Source organism: Amia ocellicauda, chromosome 11, assembly GCF_036373705.1.
Source record: "Amia ocellicauda isolate fAmiCal2 chromosome 11, fAmiCal2.hap1, whole genome shotgun sequence".
NCBI classification, from domain to species: domain Eukaryota; kingdom Metazoa; phylum Chordata; class Actinopteri; order Amiiformes; family Amiidae; genus Amia; species Amia ocellicauda.
The window spans coordinates 11,634,185-11,656,180 of NC_089860.1; the positions used below are offsets into that span (position 1 = coordinate 11,634,185).

At 38.4% G+C, this 21,996-nt stretch overlaps 1 protein-coding gene across 1 annotated transcript in view; it reads right to left on the bottom strand.

The window, feature by feature from the left end:
• Window positions 1–4,854: 4,854 nt before the first annotated feature.
• The window catches only part of unc5a (unc-5 netrin receptor A), a 187,827-nt gene continuing 170,685 nt past the window's right edge, over window positions 4,855–21,996 (bottom strand). The window contains exons 13-16 of the mRNA XM_066716557.1: window positions 19,142–19,291; window positions 16,320–16,484; window positions 13,137–13,315; window positions 4,855–10,683 (exon numbers count right to left, since the gene is read on the bottom strand). Of these exons, the coding sequence (XP_066572654.1) occupies window positions 10,518–10,683; window positions 13,137–13,315; window positions 16,320–16,484; window positions 19,142–19,291 (660 nt within the window). The 3' untranslated portion in view covers window positions 4,855–10,517. The remainder of the gene's footprint in view (window positions 10,684–13,136; window positions 13,316–16,319; window positions 16,485–19,141; window positions 19,292–21,996) is intronic.

Here is a 21,996-nt window from a genome sequence, read left to right on the forward strand (position 1 = left end):
AATATAAACCTAAATGCTAAATCTAAATGCAAATGTTAAATTTAAAAGTTAAATCTAAATGTTAAATATAAACAGGATCCGTCTTTTCTAAATAACAGGAAAAAATAATTTATTGCAATTGCTGTCACTACACTTCAGCCACCATTTAAGGGATCATGCCCCCCCACTGCTGTGAGAGGCTGACCTGACCAGAGGGGCGAGACTATTTGCATGTTAGCTATATATTTAACTCCACATTTAACATTTATATTTGGCATTTATATTTAACATTTACATTACATTTAAAGTTAAATGTTTTGTTTGCAAATCACATATTTTGGATATAGGTAAATATTTAATTAAATGATAAAGATTTATTTTTCAAAAATGGAGAGTTAGCATTCATTTAAGTATTTAAAAAAAATGAAATATTTATAAATGTGGAAAAAAACGGCTTAAGTATTTACTAAATCAGGAAAAAAACACAAGATTTAAGTTAAAACACTTGGAAAAAAAAAGTGTGCGTATGGCGCCCCATGGGTTACCATATATCTGAGTTTTCAAAACAGGGACTAAGAGAGGGGTGGGGGGGGGATCAACAAAGTGTAATGAAAAATGTATTTGCTATAAACATGTTTTTCAATTGTATTCATGTCTCAACAAAAAGTTGTGTAACATTTAATCCATGGACCCTTATGAAACATTAACAAAACGCCATTCTATGAAAATATATTTTAACACTATAAGGTAAAATAGTACAAATTTATTATTATTATTATTATTATTATTATTAATAATAATAATAATAATAATAATAATAATAATATTTTTATTTCTTGGCAGATGCCCTTAGCCAGGGCGACTTACAACATAAGTGCAAAAATACAGTAAGTATAAAATTTAACAGTAACGGCAAATAACCACTGGTGATTTGAAAATGTTTGAGAATATAATAAAAAAATCGAGGAGACTTTATAGTGCCTTTATGTCCCCTGGCCCTTGAACAGCGCGGCTCAGCTCCTGCTCCAGCTCTGCCGGCGGCGCTGCGGGTCTGGCCGCTCTTCAGTGTGAGCGCAGCGGCGCCTAGAAGAGCATCGGCTCGGCTCTCAGCCCCGACAGCAGGAAGGGCTTTCAGTCTAATGCTATTATAACAGTACAATTACATCTCATCTCTCTGGTTATTTTAATTTTCATAAATTGCATCTATGTCCTCCATGTCCTCACCTCTGTTGACAGATTATGTCTCTTTGCTGAAAGTAGTGAGTCTCTCACACAGGCCATCCACTCCCAGTGATATAAACACCCGTTTTTACAGTTCATCAGATTTTGTTGAACCCATTTGAAGCTCGGCTCTTGGGGAACCGCCAAAAAACGGCATTGCCCCAAAATCGCCAACGTGGTAGAGAACCGAGCGCCACCGAAACTCACCCCATCAGAAGCCCGATCCCCACCTGGGCCTCGATGTGGACCCTCATGGAGAGGCTCAGGGGCCACAGTGACTAGCGGCTCTAACTGCGAGTCCCTGGGATTGGAAGCTGAGCTGAGCCCGCTGACCCGCCACGCCAGCAGAGAGAGCCGCGCTGCTTTCCTCGAGTCGAGCTCGGCTTCAGCGGCCTCTAATTGGCGCATCAGCCGCTAATTGGCCTCTAATCCGTGTGTCTGACGTCCCACGGTGGGCGTGTCTGTGAAGAAGGCAGACCGCAATGACGTCATGGGCGCAGGTGCGATCCAGTCAGGGCGGTGAGGGACTCGCACTGATGACGTCAGCGCAGCGCTGTCCACGCCGGAGGAAACATGGCGGCTGGTTTCTAAACATCAAACATTGTCATGTAAACCCTTAGTATGTTTTCATGGCCAGCTCCACTGAGGCCCGTGTCGTGTGGGTGTGAAGGCGGCAGTGATGGCGTGTGTGTTGTGTGAAAAGCGGTTGTATTGGCTACATGGACAACAACATGTCTCTCGGTAAGTGCGCTCTTTGGGTTGTGAGTTTGACATCCAGTTTGCTTTATCAACTTTAAGCGGAACTTTTCCAGCTTAATACTGTTAAGTCGGCTATTTTTAATGTGATTTGTGTTGGAGTTGTGTTTCTGTCTTGGTTAATAAAGGGAGTTTTCCCATTTGCTTTTGAGTTTGTTCCCATACGGATTGACTCTGTGCTGCAGTTGGGGATGTAAAGGCAGAGCTTATTTGGGGATTTCAGACTCAAACATTACATTTTTTTTATTTTTTATTATTAACTAATGTACGAATTCATGATTATGTATTTCAACTATAAAAGTAATTAGGGCATGACAGAACTGAGTTATGGTTTTAACAATCTGAAAATGAAATATGTTGAACTGCCCCTTACTTTGAAGTGCTTTAGAAATCTTGTTCAGAGTTTGTATCTCCAAATTTGATGTGATATTTACAGGATTAATGTTTATTTTTTATATATCATACTATGATATAATAAGTGCTAATTATTAGTGCCAGGTATTAAGTAGTAATTATGAGATACTAATAATCAGGAGATATCAATTATATGACCTGTGCTAGTAATAATATTCCACAGATGCAGTATTATTTATTTAGTAATTAAAACAATGTATGAATCATGGGAAATTGTTTCAGTAAAATGTCATGTTTTTCTTTGTAAGTGATCAGTAAAACGTTTATTTGAAGCCCCTGAAAAGGTTTTCCCACACCAAAAACTTGAAAAAAGTTCTTATTAGAACTTTTACATTCTAAAATGGAATAATGCTAAAATACATTGCAACATATTTATTAATGTTAAATAAGCAGGAGAGTCCAGGTGTGCAAACCCTCACCACTGAAATGCATTCTCTACCTGGGACCCCACAGACAGGTACTGGGAAGATGGCAGATGATGTAACATGGAAAATGTATAAAATAAGAAAATTGAACAGACGTCTTAGAGTGCTGAGATTTGATTTGTAATAACTGCCTGTGTGATTTGTGCCTGGGTTTTTATTTATAGAAAGAAATCAACAGGGATTATATCAATATACTTTTACAACAGAGTTTAAATGCTGCTATGTGTAGATTTGACCGTTATATGCTTAGTATATTTTGAATATATACCCTTTCAAGAAAATCTAATTAAAGTACAATTAAAGTGGTACTTGTATTTGGACTCAATGTTGATTCATTTAGAATGAACTTGTAGCTCTTTTTAATGGCAATGTGTAGTGATTCACTATTTGATTAACCCCCACCAATAAATAAATGTATATATACAGTAACAATAATAACTCACAGTAAAAATAGTCTGGTACACACATTAATCATTAGATCAGTCCTGCTGAACTCTGGCTGTTGATGAAAACTCAATCCAGTTGGAACCTCTGTCATAACATTGATGCAGTTATTTGATTTTTACTAAGTGACTCTTGTAAATATCTGCTGTTCAATAATGAGTTATTTATCTGCCAAATACCTTGTTCTGTGCATTGACTGCAGGTTGTGTTGATCACTGTGCATTGGATGCATCAGGCCCTGAGGGTTGTTTTGTTGTCAAGGGGCCAGCTGAGAAGTTTCCGCACCTCAAGCATCCAACAACAGGGAGGTCAAGACTTCACTTCACATGTCAAAGGTGTGAATTCGATTATTATCCAGTATGAAGAATAAGGATGTTTTACTACTCTTTTCAAAATAGCTAATATGGCATCTAGTTATACTTTGGTTAGTATCCTAATACATTGTAGTGTTATAAGATGCAAGCACCAGCTCTTTTGCTTTGCTTTAGTTGTACTTTAAATGCACACCAGAAATGTATGAATATGAATTAGGCTACTAGCTAAACAGGATGATTTTGCAGTCTAACTTATAAAACTCTTCTCAATTCAAAGTGTTACATAATAGTTATCTGGGCACCTGGGCAATGTTTCACTGGCATCTTTCTCCTGACAACTTTGAAACATCTTTTAAGTATTGGTGCATATAATAAATGTTTTCAATGCATTTGCCCTGCTGACATTTGATTTATTAATATGTGGTCTGATTTTATTTATGATAGATCCATATTTTTTACTCGGAATCACTATTATGAACATAAAGTTGACATTCAACCCATCGTGCTCGTTTGGTGTCCATTAATAACTAAGTGATCCAAGGATCCTATCCAGTCTATTTTTAAATGTTCCCAAATTGTCACTTCAACCACATCGCTGGGGAGTTTGTTCAGATTGTGACACCTCTCTGTGTGAAGTGTCTCCTGTTTTCTGTCTTGAATGCCTTGAAGCCCAATTTCCATTTGTGTCCCCGGGTGCATGTGTCCCTGCTGATCTGGAAAAGCTCCTCTGGTTTGATGGGGTCGATGCCTTTCATGATTTTGAAGACTTGGATCAAGTCCCCACATAGTCTCCTCTGTTCCAGGGTGAAAAGGTTCAGTTCCCTCAGTCTCTCAGTAGGACTTTCCCTTCAGACCTGGAATAAGTCTGGTTGCTCTCCTCTGAACTGCCTCTAGAGCAGCGATATCTTTCTTGAAGTGTGGAGCCCAGAACTGTACACAGTATCCAGATGAGGTCTAACTAGTGCATTGTACAGTCTGAACATCACTGCCCTTGTGTTAAAAATCCTACACTTGACAATATACCCTAACATTTTGTTTGCCGTTTATGAACCAAGCCCTGCCCAGCATTACCAGTCTATGTGAGGTCAGCCAGTCACAATATAACTGCATTGTAGTTGTGAGCTACTCATATTTGTGAAATCTCAATTACTACTTCATGTATTTTTTTGTACTGAAATTATTTTACTTGATTTACTCTGCAGCATACAGTGATACATTTGTGATCTGTACTAATTTAACATGAGGTGTCACTTAAACATAAGTTCCTTTTTAAAAACCTGAAGTAAATAATTTAAAACATGTTTTAACAATATATAATTTATTTACATCCATTTCAGTTTGAATTACTATACATACCTTTCAGAAATTTCATATGTATATATACATAAGGCCAAGTAAATACTTGAATGCACTTAGAAACGAATTTTCAAAATTCTACCCACAAATCCATAGTATTGTCCAAAAAGTACAGAAAATCGCCTTAAGCAGGTGATTTTCGACTTCCACAAGACTTTTGACAACATGTAATTTACATTGACAGAAGAGGGAAAATGATAACAATAATAAAAAAAAAGAATTGCATAAGCGCTGTGGCATTTTATAAATACAGCATTTTCTGAATTACATAAAGGCAAGGAAAGAACAGTTGAATTAAGAAAGAACATTCACAAATACCAAAATCTGTTATTCCCAATTCTTATATGAAAATCAATAAAAAATAATCACACATTCATTATACAGAATGGATAGGAATGAGCTTGAGTTAAAAGAACCAAAACACTTTTTTTTTTTTTTTAATTAAATATTCTTGGATTTAGAACAGGATGGATTCATTTTTTCTACCTCGGGAGATTATTGGTTTGCTTTCTCTTTATAATTAGCCATCATGCTGTGAAGTGGACAAAGGGGCAAATGCAAAACAGTGATTTAACTGAGTGACGTGGTGCTATACTGTATACTTATGATTTCAGTAAGTGCCCCACTTTGCTCGTGATATCTTTAGACTGGCTTTTTAAGTAGATGCAATTGGGCAATTTTACACAACCCTTTAAGAAACTCCTCTGTTTTCTCAGGTTTTAGCAAACCATTTGTCAAAGGCTAACTTTGCATATGTACCTTATACAATACAAAATTGGTACAAACTAAAAGCAGCTGTAGCATTTAAATGTGATATATTTACTTGCTGCATTGGCTTTTAAACAATTTCATATCTAATAATAAAACCATTAAAAATTATGATAGATATGTGATGCTACAACAATTCATTTCTTGGGCGTTAATGGTCAAATGTTTCCTATCACTGTGCCTGTATATATTTGGGGCACAGAATCAAAATGTTCAATATATTCTGTAGTGTGGACAGAACGGCAAAATCACAAACAAATCAAGACGAGCAGTTTTTGTTTCCTGCTCAAGGTGAACGCAATGATATTTCAGTCTAAGAAAATGGCAAAGTATTAGAAGCAATGACCGCTGTATAGGAATGGTGTCTCGCAGAATGGAGATTTTGTATAATTGGTGGACACTTAACATATGCTATGCCTTAATCACTAAATTGCTTTCTTTCAGTAAAAGCCTATCTTGGAAATATCAGTCTGCCTTCTTCACGTTTTGAATTATGTATAAATAAATGAATAGTGCCGAAGATAAGACAACTAAATGACTCACAAGGGAATACAGAAACGATTCTGGCAGAACAGTCTTAACTGCCTAAACAGCAGAAATTTGTCTAAAAATGTGTCCAAAAGTATCAGGCAAACACATAATCGACTATGCGATAATAAATACAAAATAATCCAGTTATTAATTCATTTTCCAATATTAATAAGTATAATGACATTTCTTACATTGTCCTGATCAAAATGTATAGTACTTGGATAAAATGCTGTTTAAAATAAAGTAATACAAAATAATATATTTTTCAAAAGTAGCATTGTTTGATTGTATTGCATGTTTAGTAGTATTTTTCAGAAACATAGTTTAAACCCCAAATTATCAGGGCTACCATGTTATATCTGTGCAGTATTAAATGCTTTAAAAATATTACATTGTATGTATTTCTAATGCTTAAGACAGTTTAACTAAATCAAAACGATTGACTGATCTTAAAAAGTAAAATGAGCACAATTGTGTAGCTGAATCAATGGGAGCTCCCCAATGTGTGCCATGAGATGGTATTGTTAGAAAAGGTTATATATCACAAAACTTTGGTTACCAACTTTTGCTCTTACATGTACTGTGGTAGTTTACTTCTATTTGTTTGTTTATAAAAGCATTTGTTATTTACACAGCTCATTAAATGTTACAAACTTGATTAATGACAACATCTACCCAGGGCCTGGGAGCGATTTCTTAAAACCTGCTCTACCAGAAATCCAGGGAATGCTGCACGGGATACATCTGTCGACTGATCAACACAGATTAGTTTGACAGAGGATCCACAACTAATCAGCAGTTTTGTGATCCATTAATATTATTGGATAAAATAAATAAACCCTTTTTACTAATTCAAGGGTGAAAGTTAAAATAATAAGTGTGACGCTAGAAAGAATAGTTAAGAGATCAATCACCATTTACAATAGCATATAATTAGTTCGGATCCTCTGCCCAAAATATAATTTAAAACATCCTGTAGAGATTTCTTCCATTTAAGATGGCAAGAAATTCATCTTTAGTCATCAAACAGGACTGCAGCACAAGCAAAAAAAAACCCAAAAAAACAACTGCAATATTCAGATGTTTTCATAAACACGTTTCACGTTTTCTCTCGCTCTCCTTTTTTTTTTTGGGGGGGGGATTCACTATCCTTAGGTAGCAATATGCAAACAATAAAGCAAAAACTGCCATTACAATTGTTACTGACACAGAGGGGTTTAAAGAAAGTGTTGGCCTTAACCGTTTCCACGCCTTTTGGATGTGATTGACCATCTGTCCAACTTGCAGAGGCATCGCATTCAGTAGATAAAAACTCTATCCCCTGATAAGAAATTTGCCATTTCCTTATATGGACATAAGATCAAAACAAAACAAAAACATCAACAAAAAAAGAAAAAAGAAATAGCAGACATCTACGTTTCATAACTTCACCGGCATACAAAACTGAGTCTAATATCAATATTGATTTTGAAATATGAAATAATATATCTATATTATTTATAAATGATATCTATGAGCTCCCACCTCCCCCACAGTGATTTGTGACTTCATCATAGCAACAGTTACACTGACAGTGAACGCTAGGGCCCAGTGGATTGATTTGATGATAATTCAGATTATAGTAGCTCATTAAGTGAAGTTAATAAAAAAAAATAAAAAAAACAGCAGCAACCTTGGAGTCCTCTGCTGTGGGCTGTTGTTCAGGCCTTCGCAGATGGGCACTAATCGCACATATGGCACACGGTGCGTGGGGACCGGCGTGCCCTCAACTCCCCCTGCAGTCGACACGGCATTTGAAAGAGAAACCTTTCAGACTCTGCCAAAATATGGGAATAATCCAGAATGGAGGTCGTGCCCGGTCTGGCTAGGTACAGTAGAAGATATCTCTACCCATGATCCTTTTTTTTTTTTTTTTGGGCTCTGCTATTGTGCTCCTTGATCTCTTTAGTTCATCTTTTAAATAGGACCCCGTTCTTGCTTGGATTGGCCAAAAAAAAAGTGGAAGTGACTCTAGCAACTGTCTAGCAATGTTGAATGGGATGCATTGGTCATATTTTGCTGTAGATAACTCCCTTTAGTAAAGTAACTGCGCTTTAGTAAGTAACCTTTGAACACTATATGGTAAAACTTAGAATACATCCAGCTTAAATGCATTGGCATTATTTTATCATGAAAGGCACAATCTGTTAAAGCTGAAGTGACTTAATCTTTCAAACTCTACTGAAAGAAACTTAGCTCTGATGCATCTTGGGACTTTTGGAGGGACGGCCTCCCTTCATGAGATAGGTGGCAGTGGGCTACTTTCAAGGATACACATTTTGTGTTTTCGCCTTTCAAAGTTCATCCCAGTATTGGAAAAGCTGTTGCAAATATTTAAGTACATAAAGCTCATAGGTGGAATTAATAATGACCAAATTTCTCCAAAGAGCACCTACTTAGAATTCAGTGCTTCTTTTCTTGTAACCTAGATGTGGCAAATTAAATATATTGAGTCTCAGAGGTGTGTTTACACTCTGATATGGGACAATAGCTCCTTAATATGCTTTTCTGCGAACTAGGAACAATATAAGGAACTCAACTCATTTGAATGGGGGCTGAATGAATATTTAGCACTGCCAAGGAGCACTTTTCCCCCCGGTGCTCTGGAAATAAACACGTGAAAAGAATCGCACACACTTTGGCCTGAGCTCAAGCATCAAGAAAAAAAAAGTAGCCCAACATTAAGCCCTAAATAAAGCTCACAGGATCAGGTTCGCTTCATTTTTGATGACATAAGCGGTGCATTAAAAAGATTATAGGTCTGCACAGAACCAGTAATGTAAAGACATGATTCTACCAGGTTTCTTTGTGACAGCCAGCCAGATGGAAAATCCTCACTACACACAACCACCATCCTCTGCATATCTCTGCATTTGTGTTTTAATTAATACCTCCTGCCACGTTTAAATAAAAAAAGATGAAATAGAAAAAGCAACTGCAACAGTGAAACAGGATATTGTACAAATTACATTTTAACAAGATTAGTCTTTTTTCATTTAAATGTTTGCCAGATCTATTCTGAGCCTTTTGTTACCATTCAATGTTAATTGTTAATGGTCACGGAACCTAATTTACAGTTTTCTTTCCCCTAGGCACAGCCTGGATTTAATACAAATGAGACACTTTGTTTTCCATAGAGGGTGTGCGATGTAAGGTAAAAAACGCTCGTGTTACGGCAAATACATTGTTTTCTTCAAGCGCTGCAACCACAACAGAAGAGAAGGAAGAGTCTTTTGGGACATCCTAGGATGTATTGGACTGAAGAAAATTATAATGAAATATAAAGTAAAATTTGGATTTTTCCCATGTTTAAATGGCATAACTGCTACAGCTTTCATTACATTAAATCTTAGTTTGTCCCCCGTCTTAATTTGGTCTGAGATTTTTCACTATTCCATATCCAACATCTAACTGCTGTTTTGCTTATTCCTATTTATTAGCTGAAGATACTCCTGAAAGTTATTCCACCAAATTCATAAGCTCTTCCTTTTCAACACTTTGGAAAATATAGTCAATATATTTAAAATACCATACACTTAACTGTGAAAGATCAGTAACAATCAAATCTCAAAACTGTATTTATATTCAATTTTTTTGTTTTCTTTTAGTTTTTTTGTAAAAATGACCATACAACTTAGAGGAGAAGTAAAGCATAGGACAGGTCCATCACATCAGGGCGATTACAGAATCTTATAGGTTTAATGTAATGTAGGCAAAGCAAACACAACCTGAACCTGAAAAATGGCTATCCGTTTTGGAAACCTAAATTTAAGCGTCTCTGCTACAAAAAAAACAAAGAAAAAAACACGACTGGTCTTCGAAACGCCATATTATATTACTTTCACTTACATGTGGTGAGAGACGGACATGACACTCCAGACATGGGAAACCTGGATGGGTTTTTGGTTGGGTAACACTTTACAGTAAGCAGTGTTTAACTAAGCCTTATTTTCTTTGCGAATAATGCATGAATCTGCAAGGACTTCACTGGGATTAAGAGAATTACTGTATCGCTCAACTTCAGTCTCTTTACGCTGCGCTTCGCTCACCATTAAAAAGCAGAGAAAGTCCTGCTCAGTTCACAGCACTTCTTCTAAAGTGTTACTCTTGGTGGCACTGTTTCCAATCTTGTAGGTGTCAGAAGAGCTGGCGGCAGACCGTCTTATCCTCTCTTTCCTAGGGACTCGCACCTGCACCCCCCCCACCCCCCAGAAAAAACAGACAGTCCACGCACAGCCCAGGTTTCGTCTCTCCTGGTGTCTTGGCTGCATTAACACTCTCCATCCGTCACCAGAAAGATCATCGCCTCCTGCTTGCCGATCTCTGCCATCACAGCAGCCAACTGGTTCAGGTTGCCACTGTGGAAGTGCTGGGCCTCCCACAGGTCCAGGATTACTGATGTAGGACTTGCTTTTGATGCAAAGAAGCTGAGGTGTCTGTGAGACCGAAAAAGACACAAAAAACACAATTTGAAAGGCCATGGCTATGAATATCAATTTTATATCAGTATTTTATATCACTGGCCTAACTGCAAGGGCCTCAAAATTGTATCTGCTACATCTGTTTTACTTCACCCCTTCCCCCAGACTGTTAATGAATGGAACGGCAATCCTACTCCACCAGATTTGGCAACGAACTAGCCAGTCAAATAGTACTGAGTTCAAGAGATATTGGAAGGTTTTAAAGAAAAGCAGTTGTACCTAAAGAGTCCTGTGGGCTGTACTGTTGCCTGACACTAAATAATTAAAATTAATTATAAAAAAACAACACACAATTCTGTGTGAAATAGTAATTACAAAAAAGCTTTTGGAAACGTGAAGGCCAAAAGGATACATCTAGTTCTGTACCCATGTGTATCTGGAGACTCACTGTAACCTTTCCCTGCTGCCAGTGCAGACCTTTTGAAACAAATACGATCACTATCAATAATACAAAAAAAAGGGAACCAGCCAGCCGCTCATTTGATGTTTTGGAAGTGGACTGTTCCCTGGTACAGTAAGAAACTCAGGGTTAGTGATGCTTGTTGCATATAAATGGTCTTTTCCTGTTTAAAAAAAATGTCAGGCACTTTTAGGATGTGATCTGTTAACGGGAAAAGACAATCTGTATCAATCTGAACCTATTATATAAATATATATATAAATAATCTTCCCCTCCTTCCAGTACATACAGAGAATAAAAACATAAAACAGTATTCTCAGCAGCCCCTGACTGGCAGCTCCACAATCTAACTCAAAAACTAAGCACTCAAACAAAGCAAATCATGCCCTGCTGCTCGGCAAATCTGGAGCCTCCACTGGAGTCCACTGCACACTGATGGCATTTTCAAGTCTCTCAGATTTTCATGCTGGCAAGGAGGAGTCAGACACGATAACCTCATCTATCTTGCATTTCACCTTCATCTCGTGCATCCCCTCATTGTTATTCCCGTTCCGCTGCCGCAGCACCGCGGAAATACCTCTGCTTAACTCTGCGAGCTTTAAAAAATGAAACGTCTCGGTTTGAAAGAAAAGGCGTTGCCGTGAATTCCGAGACCAATTTGGATCACAATTTTCCTTTTTTTTTTTTTTTTCACCTCTGCACAAGTTGTGTTTAATTCATGTTGTCTGAGGGGGCAAATTAAATCCACCTGGCATCACGAAGAGCGCGTGGGGGGGAAAAAAAAGACACTGCAAATGAAAGACCACCTACTGCTGTAATTGATCCATTTGCTTGCGAGCATCACTTCGACGGAGGTGAATACAATTTTCTTGACCTCGGCCGATTCCCACAGTGGGATCATTTTAATCACATTTAAAGCTGTGCTTACTGAGATATACCCTAAGACTAAGACCGAGTAAAGGGAACTGTAAGAGCCTTGTAAATACCCGGGCTACAAACAGGAGACAATTTACATCTGACTTATCATGCCGGAGCATTTCGGGTTTTTTTTTTAAACTGCAAACGAACGTGGGATCAAATCTGAAGCAATGAGAAGGTCTTTAAATGTCATATCGCTGGTTGGAACATCAGGGTCTTGCTGATAGGCCTCCCAGAGCATAATCCTCCACAAGCTTAATTATCCAGACCTCACTACTTCACTAGATATGTCCTAGAGGCCACAGGCTTAGTAGCATGTCGTCAGGGTTTTAGCAAAGCAAGGAATGGGATTTAAATGCAACACAATGGGAATCCAATGGTTACCTGTTGCCATAGCCACTCACGCCTAATACTCACCATGCATCACACTAATTAGGCATCTCTCTCTTTTTAATGATATACGCTTAACCCCCTCAGTCTTAGCAGTTTTCTCCCCTTGCTTTTCCTCACGAGCATCTCTATTTAGAACAATATTTGCTACCTTTGCTAATGTTACCACTAAGTCATACATCTGACAAACCGCTGTTGTTAATATTATAATTACAAAACAGGATTAGGAATTTATTACAAAAAACTCAGTGACACATTGGTGGCGTAATCTCCATCTGCCGCGTGGCACAGGAGCGCGACTGTGATGAAGTAGACACAAGTCGACGGGAATCATTTGAAAGAATTTTAAGCCTGAATGCTACTCGAACGAGGAAGGACGGGAATGCTGGGTGTGGAGTCCTTTTCGAGCTTTAGCCGGAGCTGTAATGTGTGAATAACAGGTTTTATTTTGTCATCGAGAGGCTTGACTGGATATTTAATTTGGACGAGCTAACAACAGAACAAAAACAGAGCAACGTTTGAGGCCTTTATCCATTCTCCGAGCTGTAATATGCATGCAAGACTGACATCTTAGCACCGGAGGGGGATCCTGAAGTAGCAATAGGTCTCATCAGCAAAACACAGAGGGCTGTACTCTGGGGTGCTGTTGCAGTCAGGTTAGTCTGTGCCAAGGCACTAATTGCTGGCAGCTGTATTGTACCTATCGAGCTGCAGTCTCTGAGCCAGCAACCGCCAGTCGGCACCATGTGGGCAGGGAGCATCCAAGCTGCTGCAGATCTTCTGGCGGATCAGGTAGGGGATCTGGAACGCACTGGGGCCAGCCAGGGCTGGGGCAGTGTTGTCCAAATCCAGCAGGTCCGCGTCCAGAGCTCTGCTGTCCTATATAGCAATGGATTCCCACAGAGAGAGAGAGAGAGAGAAAGAGAGAGAGAGATATTAAACAGGAGATTGAGAGATCATATGCTTCTTTGTTACAGCTGTGGGAAATTACCTATTCAGAGATGGGCAACATTGTTCACATTTGATTATGTTAGTTTTCAAAGTGATCATAGTAAGCGTCAAACAAAAAACACCGGCAAAAAAAACACAAAAGTCAGAATTCATGTTTTTGTTATTATGACTCTGAAGTTCCAGCTTGGTTCCAGATTCTAGAGTTTTGATGAAAAGATAAATGCATACTATAGGGAGAAACCCTGTGGCATTTTATTGAAAAGCCAGGCTCCGTTGATTTAAATTTGAGTTTATATCATAAAAGGGCTTGATTTGACTTCAGTCAGGGTGCCAGGTACCATTGCTGTTTATCAAATCATCGTTGATTGTATTACAATTGTATTTTCAGAGATGAGATGAGAGAGAAACTCCATGGTAGTGCAAATTGCTTTCAAACAGAAAAAGACTTTGGGAAAGTGGCCCCGTGATTCACATAAAAGGTTCCAAGAAACACAACAGAAGGCTAAAAAAATATAGAAAGACAAAACTGCATTCATTGTTTAGATTTTACAAGCCAGAGGACATTAATTTTCTAATCTAATAAATAAATAAGCAAATAAAACAAAAACAAAAACAAAGAAACCAGAGGGATCGAAAGGTTAAAGAGGTTTTTTTTTTTTTTTGCTAACGAAGCTGAGGAGTAGACAAAGCAATCAGAATGTAACACGGCGTTATCGATTGTTGCAAATAGACAGCCAGGGGCTTCACCTGAGGTGGCCTGCATTCGGATAAAGCTTGTTTTGGGGCAAGCTAATAGTTGACGTGAATCGATGGCTCCTTGCTTCTGATAAAATGTTTCGCATTGAGAGCAGACCACCTCTGGCTCTTGGAGGGGTGAGATTGGAGCAGGGGCGCGTCAGCCTGGGGAATGACAGCGGCTGAAGGACAGTTTGTGCTGCCCACTCATTTCCACAGCAAGACGCCTGGGGTAGAGAGCGGCGTCTAGACACGAGCTTTCTGCACATCTTCAGTGTGAAATTATGTACTCTTTAGAAACTGCTTAACATTTCTTATTAGCTCATTTGAAATACTACATTTGTATCTTTGAATAGTGATCTAAACCTGTTTTCTATTATCTATCTACCTACCTATATATCAAACTCCCCACCTTCCTGCTTGTTTACCAATCTATACACCTCTCGATCCATCCCAACCGAAATACTACTGAGATTAATTTCTCTGCGCTCACGCAGAGGAAACTGCCAATTTCCAGGCCATTTCCTCTTGGAATTCGGATCAAAATACAGAAAAACTGATTTCAGGTCAAAGGCTGGATTTGGCACCTACAATTCTCTGCGCTATTTCAATTTTTAAGCTGTCTGCGGGCTACTTGCAGGGCACAGCTGTCCCGGCGTAAATTGTGGACCTTGGGTAGGGGTGGGATGTTGTGGTTGCACAATAATGATACCCTGATGGTATGTTAGCAGCGGAAAAACAATCTACTTTAAAATAGAACTAGTTTAAGATCCCTTGCTTTAAAGTGCCGGGCAAAGAAAGGCTATTCTCCACCTTAGCTCTATTATTGGATGGCAAAATTGCCTGGGGGTAACAGATGAAGCACTTGATTAGGCATAATTTTAGTTAGTCAATACCTGTTGTTTACTTGATGCCAAGAAAACTATGAAGTGAGATTATGGAAGAAGATTATCGTGCATTTTCCTGGGGTGACAAATTCAATACGTAGTTCACCTAAGTAATTCCCTGGCACATCAGGACTCAGCAAGTGACGGTGCTTTAGGGGTTATATCTCAAGTAGAAATAGTACTTGAAAAAAATCCTAGATACCTCAAGAATGAGGACTGAGGCAATGTTTTAATGTAATGCCATATAAGGAAGAGGCAGACATTTTGAAAGCTATACTGATATGGGCTATATAGCTTAAGGGGGTTGAATTATGGACTTTGAAATGATTGGGTGCAATGGAAATTACCAGTAAAATAAAAATAAAAATAAAAATACACCCGTAGGTATACTTTGAAAGTTTGCGTTTGTGTCTGCAAAACAGTGGCACCGAGAGATTTGCTTTCTGCAGGTTCAGCCTCAAACATTTGCAAGCATTCCTCACAACAGGGCTGACACATATTTGTATAGCTGCAGTTTCACAGGCTGGATGTACTCTCCGTGATAAGCCCTTACACACTGATAGGTATCCAGAGAGGGTGAGGTGAAAACGAAAAAACAGAGAAGGAAACGCTCAACACAATCATTCTCTTCTCATTCTCCGTAACGCACCAGTGGTGATTTATTGAAATCCTACACACTGCAAACCTCACAGCATTCATATGTTTTGCTACATCTAGGATTTAATTAAATCACCAGTGGAGCATCAAGAAAGAAAAATCTCGCGCCATCGACACTGGTGAAAGACTCCAGAGTTTCCACTGAGAGATTGTTATCTCACCTAAACTTCATTACTTAACTAGAGACCCAAGTCTTTTTTTTTTCACCCTCCAAATAAAGCAAGCCACTGTTGAGTCCTCCATTATTGTTGGCTGTTTCAAAGACAAAACAATTGGATTATCCTGCGGTCCATTTAATTTATTACAGTTGTGTACAGCTCTGGGTTTCAAAGGAAAAGGGAGGACTGGCGCCTCTTGTAATACGATCATGGTATCACTGAACACTGTTACGGCCTCTGTTCTGATGGAAGCAAATGAGCTCGAGAATTCATATTTTTAACAAGATACAAAAGGTTACAAACAAGAGTCAGTTGGCCTGTGTTGCTATTTTGGGTTTTTAGCTGCTACTCAATTGCACAATTTCATTCAGCCCCTATTTTCAGAAACATGACATTAATAAAAGGACAGTCTCTGCAGTGGCTTTTCCACCACAGACAAAGAAAGAACAAGAGTGCTGTTAACTGAAGCAGCCAAAGCGTTGCATCCTTCCTTACCTTTGCGATATTGTAGTCGATGCAGAAACTCTGGCCTTCCCCCTCCACCTGCCACACACACAGCCGGCAGGACAGTTCGCACGTGCTCAGACACAGCCGCTCCAGAGTGAAGGTGCAGTGCAGGCTCCTCTGTGAGCCGCTCCAGATGTGATAGAAAGGGATTTCCTTTGACAGACAAATAATGCATAAATTATGACCTGAATGGTTGGGTTAAAAATCCATGTGGAGAAGTGTGGCAGCCTTAGTGCAATGTATTGTTTTTATTCTGGAACAGGCTTTCGTGCTTTTAAATATTAGAACTTGCTACAGAAATCTCCTGAGTCGTTCTAGGAGACCTGCTTGTGGCATAAGAGTGTGTTATTTCTAATTATGAATAGAGAGAAGGGGGAAAAGCAACTTGGGCAACTTGTGAGAGAAATTCCTTCTGCCATGACTTCAATGAAAAGGACAGCAATAATACAAGTTTTTCCAATGTCTGCTTTGTTCGGATGACTGCAGCAGCTAGTGAAATTGAAGACAATTAGCAGGACTGTTGTTCCCAGCTCAACACCATAACCCCCTTCACAGAACCCCTCCAAAACCAGAAGAACGTCTATGGTACTTAACACATGATACCCAACTCTTCGGCTTCTCGTCGTTACGGACGTGGAATCAGGCGAAATATACTTCACGCACACACGGGGGTTGGTACTTGTGGCCTTTGCCAGCACTGAGACACTCGAGTGAAATCATCTTTAATTACAGAGCCTTGTTGCTGAGTGAGGCAGTATGACACACAGGGTGTCATATGGGTTTTTCAATTAAGTCTATGGCAGTTTTATTAATAAGTGCGAATGAGACAGGGATCATTAGTGCCATTGTTTAACGCGGTGAAAGGCATCCCGTGGCATTGAATGAAATAATTAGCCCCAAGATAACAGGGAGCCTTGATGAAGTGGGCAAAGATGCAAATGTGGAAGTAAACACTTGTGTGTGGGGCTGGGAAGTACAATGATAATGTAGTGGTGGTTGAAGTGCAGGATCTTTTGTGCAAGTGCAAGTTCTTTGTAACCAGGGAGATTTTCTAACGTCATCAGTAAGGATATCGGTGTGTAATCTGTGCTTTAGTTTATTACTTAAAATAGTCCTTCAATACTTCTTAAGAAAGCTGGAACACACCATTTTCCTAATTTCTTATTATGGACCAATTATAATTAATCATTAGTGAGGTAAATTAATGAAATGGGTAGTGTTGGACCACATTTTACCCACAGAAACCGAGCCCCTTTCTTTTCCACTGTTGTGCTTTTAGACATGTTGGTATCTGTTCCCACTCGACTTTCACCTTCCCTACTTTTCACACAAAATAAGACACCAAACCTCAAGTGCCACTTTTTAATGATTTCCGATAATGAGCATTGCCCTGGGAAATGATACAAGTAAATCATTTCATTATCTAGGAAAGGCAGAAGGCACCACCTACAAAAAACTAAACAACAACAACAACAACAAAACCCCTTCTCGGTCAGATACTCTTCCTTAACATCTGCAACAGCAAAAAGAGAAACAGTGGAAACGGCTTTGGCAAATTCAGGTGAGAAATCAACAGGGGGCGCTATTGTCCTTGCCAGCAGGTCCCAGCTTGAGCACAGAGAGCAAATTTACAGCTTTAGGATAAGCCATGTCTGTGCACTGTGTCAGAGGGAAAAATAACACTTTGGAAAGAAACGAAAGGCATTCAGGAGAATGTGCTGATTGCTCGTGCTAAGAATAGGGCACAACACCTGCACTAGGCATGTCAGAAGTTTACTCATAGAAGCAGCCGGCTCTAATATTGCAGGATTTCACGCAGAGATCAGAAGGTCATATTGTTCTATTGTTCCTATTCGAGACAAATTAATTTGCATATGTACAATAGTCAGATAAATTAAATTATATATATTGCTGTAGACAGAAGTGGAAACTTCTTTGCATGCCTTTCTCCTATATATATATATATATATATATATATATATATATATGTATACATTATATATTTATACAAATATTTCTTAACAAGTCCTACTGTAATAATAATTTTATGTTCTATATTAAGCTCCAAGAAAAAAAAAAAAAAAAAAAAAAAAAATGAAGCCAAGGCCAGCAAGACTGTTAAGCCTCAAATCCATTCACTGAACACATCCTAGGTTTTTGCAAAGGATCGTGTAGGCCAAAAACAACCAAACAAAAAAACATTGAATTTAATGGGTTCATGCCATCAAGATCAAAATCATACATGAGCACAACATATACTGAAGCAATGTGACCGTTGTGAATTGCATTTCCAAAATATGATAGCACTGATAGTACTTATTTACTTTGTGGGAGTAGGAAATGTACAGAGTAAATAAATAGATAAACATGTCAGGCACAAATCCATACTGATACTGTGAGCAGCACAATCGGAACTACATATGCAGAGAAAAGTGGAAATTATTATTATTTTGAAAAGCTCCGTTACCACTAGGTGCTTCTCAAGTGGGAGATATTCATATGCCAATGGTAATGTTTGAAATTAGCCTTTGTTCTCACATACAACAAAACAAAAATAACTAGGGCAACACTGTAGAAGAATCCTGTAACCTCAATGTAAATCAGTTCACTGGAGATATTCTGCATGTATTTATTCACCAGAATAAACATATTGGCGCTATATATAACCGTTAAAAACAAAAATTATTAATCAAAATCACACTGATCCCGTCACACATTTGGGGAAGTTTTTTTTTTCTTTCCAATTAACAAAAGGTCTAAAGTTGGTCCCCGTATAAGATAAGCCAATTAAAGACAATTTCCTAGCATACCTGATACCCTGCGAGGAGCTTGCTTCTCCAGTGCGCTCTGGGCATGTCGTGGATGGAGAGCCGCAGGTTGTGGTAGCTGTCTTTGAAGAGGAGGACTTGAGGTTCGTCGATGAGGCGTCCACCAAGCTGCTTTTCCAGCTGCATAACCTCCTAAACAAAGAAAGAGGGGTTTAAACAAAGCTTGGGGTTCCATGGTACAGGACTAATTCTGAGCATTAAAATAATACTTCATGCCACATTTTATTTAAATCACACAGCATTAATGGTCTTCTCATTTCAAACAGGACTGCAACCAGTTCATGAGGACAACAAAACCCATCAAGACCAGTAACTACAGCCTGTATAATGAAATGGGTCGCAGATCTGCATATGGGAATCATTTACAATAAACAGGTAACTGAGTGCATACATTCCAGTAATGACTACTTCATATTCTGGCAGGGTAATTTTAAAGTAACATTATTGTTTATTGTTCGACAAGCATAATTAACACATATGACATTATTCTCGTTGCATCTATTTAGATTTCCTACTTAGGCTTTTAACAAAAATAACTAGCAAGCTTTATAATGGACTAATTAGCCATTTTAAATGTTGCTATGCTGATGCATAACTAGATTAATGAATTAGCCTAGGCCAATTTAATAGTTATTCTAGGCTTACATGATAACATAACATTGTTTGTGTTTTATTATGTTCACATTGTTTCAAGTCTATTTAGGAATTTTGTATATCTATGCAAATATTCATTACGAATTTGGGGGCACAAATATTTTGTTTCTATGGCTAATGCTGAAGGGATCTCTATAAATATATTGCAGTGTCATTATAAGCTCTTAATTGCGGTTACTATTTCTTATTTCATTTCGAAATAGTTTTTTTTTCGGTTTGCCTTCACAGAACTTTGATTTCTGTGGGGGATGGGAGAAAAAGATATGTACAAAATCAACAGGAAATCATAGTTTAATAATTGATATATGCTTAGTTAGACTTTCATCTGGGAATGTGGATGCACTTGAAATGGGTTTTGAACGGGGTGTCTAATTAAGATGGACTGAGGATTTCAGTCATTTTTATCCCTATGCCAGTGATTCAATTTTCTGCTCTCTTTAACATGTTTGGGGCAGACTGATTTCAATTAATATGGTAAGAAACCTGTTAATTACCCATTAGGAATCTCTACCTTTCTTACACAATGCAATCGCTCTCAATGTAAGTCGACTGTAAGCAGTCCAGTTTGGGAGGTATCTTAAAATAAACAAAAGCATCTGTATGGTCAAGTTTTACTGATATGACTGATACTTAAAGACATCTTTATTTATCCAGCATGTCCATTTTACTGGTTCCGGTTCTAGCCAATCTAACTAATTTCAAAACCAGAAGAGATAATTGATTCACTCAAAAGGTCTTACTGGTTAATGGCAAGAAAGAGACAAACTTTTCAGTGCATTGAACCCTTTGTTACACATTCTACAACAAAACTATTGCGGAGAAACAGGATATTTTATTGCATTGCCACAAAGCAATATTTAACTCAGATTCTTCTATCACATAATTATTCTTTTGTACCAGTAAAACCATTAGCATCGCAAATGGCTGCTCGCAGACATCGGACTAATTCGTGACCTATCCACGGATTCACCCGGCCTGCCAGTAATCGGCCAAAAAAACAGAGGAGACTGTCAATTATCCTATTATGAATAACCAAGGCTGTGAATACCAATCTGCAGTTACTATGTTACTTTCTTTTCAAATTAACAACCCAAGACAATTTAAGAAAGATGTATGAAATCTGCAGCTGTGGCCTCGATGCCTCGGTACATTATAATGTGCACATCAGAGTACTTTCAGACGGTCGCTTTAGACATAATGTTCCTGGCCAAGAGAACAGTATAATAGTTATTCAGTTTAGAGTCATATTTTTCCTCCGCTACAATGATAGTGATTTACATATTACAGAAGCTTTTTAAAGCACAAGAACCTTATTTAGCGCTACAAACACTGACTACAAGCAGTGTAAATTCCACACTGCGGATAAAAAGCTAAGAGTTTAACCTCTATAACTGTATTAATGTGGTCTTATTGTAGTTGGGAATAATACAAAGTATGTGGGCAGTGCTGTTCTGCCAGTGCAGGGGTCTCAGAGAAACATTTTCAGATATGCTTAATTTATTACAGTTTTTTGATTTGGTAATAACAGAACGCTATAGAACTTACAGTGGCAGGCATTTTCAATTAATTGCATGGACTTTAATAAATCTTGTACAGAGTTTTGGACATGAATAATCATTTAATTGAATATCTTAAAATTTAATTAAACATTAGTTATTTTATTTTTTTAATTTGGTTGTGGTGTGTCCAGAAAGGTACCAGCAAAGGCTAATAACCCAGCCCCTGATTGGCCGGTGCTGAATAAACCATTGTCCTTTCTGTTCTTGGGTAACGTGAGATGCAGATGCACTTCAGTCTGCGTATTTGTAACAAAAAGGATAGTCTGAAGTGCAATTAACACGTCAATATTTGGAAGCCTAGCCAATAAGCTCAGAGATCGTTCAATTGTGGCGAGGATGGGAAATGGGGGGAAGGATTCATCATGGATTAATTTAAAAGTGAGACGTGCAGTATGGTTGATAATTCCACAACCAACAATGCCAAGACCACCCCACGTCTTCTGCTCCCAAAGAGGGCTGAAAGGGACACGGGGGAATAGAGAAAAAAAAAAAGCAGCTTAACATGCTTGTGTCCAAGTCACAAGGGTACCAGCTTTAGGGCTTCAGATAACGGGATTAGAAGCACCGTGGCTGGAATTTGCTGCTTAGACAACAACTCATAGCTTCTTAGCTTTTTGCCAAGGG